The sequence below is a fragment of the Carya illinoinensis genome, chromosome 7 (genome assembly GCF_018687715.1).
Source record: "Carya illinoinensis cultivar Pawnee chromosome 7, C.illinoinensisPawnee_v1, whole genome shotgun sequence".
Classification (NCBI taxonomy): domain Eukaryota; kingdom Viridiplantae; phylum Streptophyta; class Magnoliopsida; order Fagales; family Juglandaceae; genus Carya; species Carya illinoinensis.
In genome coordinates, this window is record NC_056758.1 from 10,479,511 (window position 1) to 10,486,433 (window position 6,923).

Below are 6,923 nucleotides of genomic sequence, written 5' to 3' on the forward strand. Positions count from 1 at the left end.
CCTTTATGTGGGAAGACAAGGAAATGAGGCAGCACACCTCTTAGCTCAACATGATAAATGGATAGAAGATACAAGTCAATGGTGGCATTCTGATCCAGACTTTGTTTCTAACAGGGAGCTTATAGATTCGGAATTGTTGTAATTACTAATTAGTAGTATCTATTGTAAGGTTTCTGGGAAGGGTTTTGTATTTCCACTACTTTTTCATCTATGAATGAATTCAGGTTATCCTTAAAAAAAAAAAAAAAAAAGGAATAAAAAACATGAGTGAATCTCACTGAAACATATCCTTCATACTCGATTTTTTTTTTTTTTCAATTTCAACTTAAAAAATTATAAATATATCAGTTTAATTAGAAAATATTTAAAAATTGTTTTTAACTTAAAAAAATATTTTAACAATATGTCTAAGTTAGAAAAATCACTTTAACTAAAACTATTTTTAAAAAAATCTATTCAACTTACAAAGTTTGGATGTTGATGAGCTGGTTAAGATAAGTTAAGTTCTTTATGAATAGTAGTGAGTCGAAAGGATGATGTGAGTTTTATGGAGCCCACCTAAGATGAGTTTAGATGCGTTTAGATATTAAAATGAGTTTAGAAATATTTATGAGAAATTAAAAAAAGTTGTGAGTCTCACATATAAAGTGATGTTGAGTTAAAAAAAGGTTGTGGGTCTTATATGTAAAGATATTTTGAGTTGAGATAAGTTTAATAATTTGAGAATTTAGTGTATAGATATTAGACTCAGTTTAAAAGTAGATTAAATTGAGTTGATCTTAGTTAAGTCTAACAACCAAACGAACCGGCTAAAAATCACTTTAAAAAGCAATTCCAAATAGCGGGAAGGTGTGAGATTTAAAATACATAGTTCACTCAGATTCCAAATGGTTTTGAGTTTTTCATGTTAAACTGGTGTTTAACATGGTTCTCCCACTAATCACAAATCTTGTTCTATATATATATATATATATATATATATCATCTCTTTCTTTCTTTCTTTCCTTTTTTTTTTTTTTTGTCGGATTTAAAGAGCAATTCATACCAATCCATACCAATATATATGTGATCGGCTATTATATATCCTGCATTCAGATCTTCCAATCCCAAATATTTTTTCCTGCATTTTTGTCACTCTTGCCTAGGGCCACAAATGAACAGAGCCGCTCGTGAACAATTCGAGATCGATTTGTATAAATTCGACTCGGACTCGGTTCATTTAATAAATGAGTTGTTCGTGAACATTAATATTAGTTCGAATATTAAACGAGCAAAACTCGTATAATCTCGACTCGATTCGGTTTAGGCTCGTGAACAATATTCATATAAACTCGATTAAACTCGTTTTGAGCTCGTCACAGTACTCGTAATATTTATACATATATATATATATATTTACATATATACTTACATGTATTCTTTTATTATATATATTTTATACTTATACATATATTATTTTTTATACTTTATATATATGTTAAGTAATATATATATAAAATAATATATGTTGTTAGTTTAAGTTTATGTATAAGTAACATGTTTTAGTATTTTACAATAATAATGTATTATTGTAATTAAATGTTTATAAAAATAAACAACTCTAATTGATTGCGACACTTTCTTAACTAATCATATTTTAATTATTTGGCTATATTTAATATTATATTAAGGATAATTGAATACTTTAATATTAAATTAATAGCTTTATTATGTAATTTTTTAAATGACTTTAATGTATTAGGCATTTTTGATGCCATATGCATTTTTATTTATTTCACTATTAGTAGTGACTAGTAGTGAAATTTTTTAATTTTTTAATTTTTTTCTTATTGATTAAAAATAATAAAAAAATTCTTGACAAAAATAAAAATTTTAATTACATTTTAGTTTATAATTCATGATTCTATAGAAAAATAAAATAGTACAATCTCAAATATATTAGAATATTTTTCCTTTTCCTTTTAGACTGTTTAGCACCTAGCGGGTTTAGTTTGTTTATTTTCCTTATTTTGAATTTTGGTTATTTGCACGGCACTGTTCCCCAACAGCTCCTTGGTGGGACGTTTACGGCTTGAGAAGATGGATAGCCGTCGAGCTTCTCAGAAGTCAGACTGCAAAGCGAGAAAGCGTGCCATCTACAGACTTGAAATGTTCCAAACTTGCACGGTTCCAAACTCCAGTTCCTCAGATCATCAAGCAAGTACGGTTCCAGTTCCAGTTTCAGTTCCTCTGTTTCTTCGGTAGTTTTTGGATTGGTAAGAGGTACTGCTCTGTTTTAAGATGAAGGCTGAAGCTAACACAGTTACACAAACATCTCTATGTGATAGTGCTCTGTTTTAAGATGAAGCTAACACGTACGATGCTCTGTTTGGATTTCCTCTTTTCCCTTTATATTTCTTCCTCATTAATCTGATTTCCAGTGAAATATATCTAAGGAAAACAAAAGCAGAGGGTTTTGAAGCAGCGGATTCATCTTCTTTTGTAGATTGAGTGATCTTCTTCTTATTCTTTTCATCATCAACCGGAGCCAAAGCCAAGAGCCAAATCGTCTTAGAGGTAGAGCTTTTCTGATGGTGGCTGTTGGGCTTTGAAGAAGTAGAGCTTTCTTGTGGAGGCTACTGAGCTGCATACTTCACAGGTTTGAGAATGGCATAAGGAGATTTTTTTTTTTTTAACTCATCCATTGTTATGCGTTGGCAAATTAAGAAGGTTCATGGATGTCTGATCTTTCTTAAGTTAACAAATTTTCATTTTGTTTTAAGATTCTTAAGTTGGTATTTGATAATTCTTATAGCTTTACCTTTTCCATAATGATAAAACATTTGGATTTGCTTCTGCTGGTGTGAAGTTGGGGGGGAGATCTGGAACATTGGCTTGAGCGAAGTGTCAAGCGAAGGTCTGCCGACACATTCTATCTGAGTTCGCTCGAGCGCAGTGTCGAGCACGTGTCGAGCGTTCAACTCTGCCTGAGTTCGCTCGAGCGCAGTGTCGAACGTTCAACTCTGCTTGAGTTCGCGCTCAATGTCGGAATCGCTCGACACTTGCTCGACACTGAGCTCGAGCGAACTCAGGTAGAGTTGAACGCTCGACACTTCGCTCGAGCGAACTCAAGCAGAGTTGAACGCTCGACACGACCTCGACACTTCGCTCGAGCAAACTCAAGCAGAGTTGAACGCTCGACACGCGCTCGACACTGCGCTCGAGCGAACTCAGGCAGAGTTGAACGCTCGACACGCTCTCGACACTGCGCTCGAGCGCTCTGTTGAGCGAGGGTCGAGCGAAGACATCTGTTTTTATTTTTATTTTTATTTTTTTACTCTAGCTATTTGTAGCTACATTTTCTTCTTAAAAAAATATTAATCTGCAATATTTGTGTCTAACATTGCCACTACTTGTCTAAAATTTTTTGTTTAGACATGTCTAAACAAGTACCAACTGTTGAATGCTCATCTGCAAGTCCACTGGTAGAGATTGAAATTGATGGTATTACTGGTAGAGAAGAATTTAATGCTATAGAGTGTGATAGTAATGATGGGAATAATGAAGTTGATGGTATTATTGGTGGAGAAGAAAACCCAAGTGCCCCTATAGATCCCCAAAAATATGCATACCAAAGGAAGCTTAGGAAGAAAACTTCTGCAGTTTGGAAAGATTTTAAAATAGTGGAGAAGAATGGTGTCAAGAAAGCTGAGTGTAACTTTTGCAAAGATCTCTTGTCTATTTCTTCATCAAGTTCTACAACTCACTTTCATAGGCACTTGACTAGTTGTCTTCCACACATAGCTGCTTCTAAGAGACAAAAGGTTTTGACTATTGACATGAAGGGTTTTGAATGTGTGAATCTTGTAAAAAATTTCTCGTATTATATGAAAAAGGTAAGAGAACTAGCTTCTCACATGATACTTTATCACGAGTATCCTTTTTCCATGATGGAACATGTGGTGTTTAATAAATTTATGAGAGCTAATACTCCTTATTGGCAAAAACTAAGTCGTACTACAGCTAGAAATGATTGTCAATCCACTTATGAGATTGAGAAAAAGAAGTTGAAGACAATATTGAGAGGTGTGAATAAAGTCAGTATAACAACCGACATGTGGACTTCAGGTCAAAAGATCTCATATATGGTTATTACCTGTCATTTTGTTGATCCTGATTGGCATTTACAAAAAAGAGTCTTAAATTTTTGTAATGTCCCACCACCATACAACGGGATTATTATTGCTGATGCTCTTCAAAAGTGTTTCATTGATTGGGGAATTGAGAACAAAGTATCTACAATAACAGTGGACAATGCTAGATATAATGATGTAGCTTTAAGGGTTCTCAAAGATGTTTTCAGTTTGAAAAAGAAGTTATCTATCGGGGGGCAGCTTTTTCATGTGCGTTGTTGCGCACATATAACAAATTTATTGGTCAAAGATGGACTAAGTGAGATTGGTGAAATTGTCGACTGTGTTCGAGAAGGGGTGAAGTACTTGGTTGCATCAGAAGCTCGTATCAAGCAGTTTAGTGATATTGCAAAACAATTGCAATTACCAAGCAAGAAACTTTTTTTGGATGTTCCTACCAGATGGAATAGCACTTATCTAATGCTAGCTGCAGCCTTAGAATTTAGGGAAGTCTTTTCGAGATATGAAGATAGAGATCAAGGCTTTAATTATGTTCCAAGTGTTGAGGATTGGACCAAAGTGGAAAATGTCTGTCAAATTTTGGCAGTTTTTAATGAGGTTATAAACATTATCTCAGGAACTGAGTATCCAACTGCTAACTTATTCCTTCCTGAGGTATGGATAATAAAAGAGGTGTTGAACAAGAAGTCTCTTGACCTAAATGATTACATACGAGCAATGGTTGTGAAGATGAATACAAAATTTGATAAATATTAGGGGGAATGTAATTTGCTTATGGCAGTGGCTGCTGTTTTGGATCCAAGGTTCAAGATGATGCTAGTTCAATTTTGTTTTTCAGTAATTTATTTAGAACCCGAAGCCACTAAAAACATAGACACCATCTTGAGAATCTTATATGAGCTGTATGATGAGTATGCTAATGATTATAATTTAGCTAATGTGGAGTCGAGTGGACATGAAAATGCTCGAGACATAGGTTCTTCTTGTAGTGGCTCTATCAATGTTGTGGGGAAGAATGTGATGAGTGGCAAGTCTATATTTGAATAATTCGTTAAAAGGAATGATACCATTCGTCCAGTGAAATCTGATTTGGATGTTTATTTAGAGGAAGGTGTCTATATTTGTAGTGAGGATTCAGATTTACATTTTGATGCCTTGGAGTGGTGGAAGGTTAATGATCTAAAATACCGCATTTTATCTAAGATGGCACGTGATATTTTGTCAATTCCAATTACTACAGTGGCTTTAGAATCTACATTTAGTGCTGGTGGTAGAGTAATTGATCCTTATCGCGCATCAATGTCTGTTGAAACAGTAGAAATGTTATTATGTGGGGCTGACTGGGTTCGGATACTTCATGGTTTGAAAAAATCATCGAATGTAAGTATAATTTTATTTAATGATTTTTTATTGCCATCTATAACTTGTCTTAACTTATTGAGAACTTGTCTTAACTAATTTTTTCTTTCATTTTCTAGAGAGAAGAACGAACTTATGAGGAGATTTTACTGCCTTGATGGGAATCAAGTGACAAGTTGTATATTTTTGCCTTTTAGTATAATGCTATTTATTTTTGAATTGTTATTTTGTTATATCATGTTGCTAATTATATCGTGTGTGTTTTGCATTATAGGTTGATGGTGATTGGCATTTGGCTAGTTTTTAATCTCTTTTTCTTTTTGTGAATTGATCTAGTAGAAATACTACAAGGAACAATGATAGAACATGTTATTTAAGACAAAAGTTGTAATTATTTTTGTGAATCAAACTTATTGACTCATTGGAGGTTGGAGGTTTGAAGCTGTCCAACTAGACAAGGTTGAGAATTTGGGATTTTTTGGAAGCTTGGATCTAGGTGATTTCATTAATTGAATATCTGACTTACTTGAATTGCAGCCCCAGTTTTTTCTAAAAGTATAATTGTGTTAAATGGAGAAATATGGATAATTATAAGAAGGTATTTTGTAGTGTTTCTTTTTGTACTTGGTGAACTCAAAGAAATGGAATTTATTATTTGATAGAGATTTGTAAACAAAGGTAAGTGGGCTTGTTTTTTAATATTTCGTCCAATTTTTAGTCAGATTTCTGAATATGTGCCATGGAGGCTTTGCTATTGTTCTATCAATCTACTAATTTATTTGTAATAATTTTTTGTTTATTATTATTTGTCAAGCTCTAAAGCTACTAAGAACTAAGTCATTGAATTGTGTTATATTTGTAATGGGCATTATTTGTAAGTTTGTAAGCTTTTGAAGCTACTTAGTTTATTCTTTTAGTAAATTTGCTGGAAATTGTAACTGTAATTAGTGATTTATCATTTGAAATTATAATTTATTATTTTTGTAAGTTTGCTAGATTTTGTAATTGTAATTAGTGATCTACCATTTGAAATTGTAATTGATTGTGATACGATATCTTATATGTTGGAATTATTATTTTACCTATTTGTAAGTTTTAATTATATTGTGGTAAGTGATGAATCATTGATTTATGTCTAATAACCATTAAGAACTCAATTTAATATATATTATCATAATTCTAGTTAAAGTTCATTAGGAGAAATAATCTCATTTTTACTTCAGCCAACAAAAATAAAAAACAAAAAATTGTGGGTCTGATTTAAATCGAGCTCGAGTCGAACTACTCGAGCTCGTATCAACTTGAGTAATTTTTGTACTCGAGTTCAAGTCGAGTTCGATCAGAATTTACACTAGACGAGTCGAGCTCGATCAGAAATTCTCAATCTTTTTCGAGCTCGAGTCGAATTCGAGTAGATATATATGCTAAACG

General features: G+C 32.8%; 1 protein-coding gene across 1 annotated transcript; it reads left to right on the plus strand.

Moving 5' to 3' along the window:
* The first annotated feature begins 3,416 nt into the window (after nt 1-3,416).
* LOC122316154 (zinc finger BED domain-containing protein RICESLEEPER 1-like) lies at nt 3,417-5,799 on the plus strand. Its single transcript, XM_043132690.1, has 4 exons — nt 3,417-4,787; nt 4,890-5,160; nt 5,212-5,513; nt 5,767-5,799. The coding sequence occupies exons 1-4, from the start codon at nt 3,417-3,419 to the stop codon at nt 5,797-5,799; spliced, it is 1,977 nt and encodes a 658-aa protein (XP_042988624.1).
* Nucleotides 5,800-6,923: the final 1,124 nt, after the last annotated feature.

Bases quoted from the DNA above. Each gene is read 5' to 3' on its own strand.
- LOC122316154 (XM_043132690.1), top strand. From the start codon at position 3,417: ATGTCTAAACAAGTACCAACTGTTGAATGCTCATCTGCAAGTCCACTG. The intron at 4,788-4,889 runs GTATGGATAATA...GATAAATATTAG, and splicing joins CTAACTTATTCCTTCCTGAG to GGGGAATGTAATTTGCTTAT. The intron at 5,514-5,766 runs GTAAGTATAATT...TTTGCATTATAG, and splicing joins GTTTGAAAAAATCATCGAAT to GTTGATGGTGATTGGCATTT.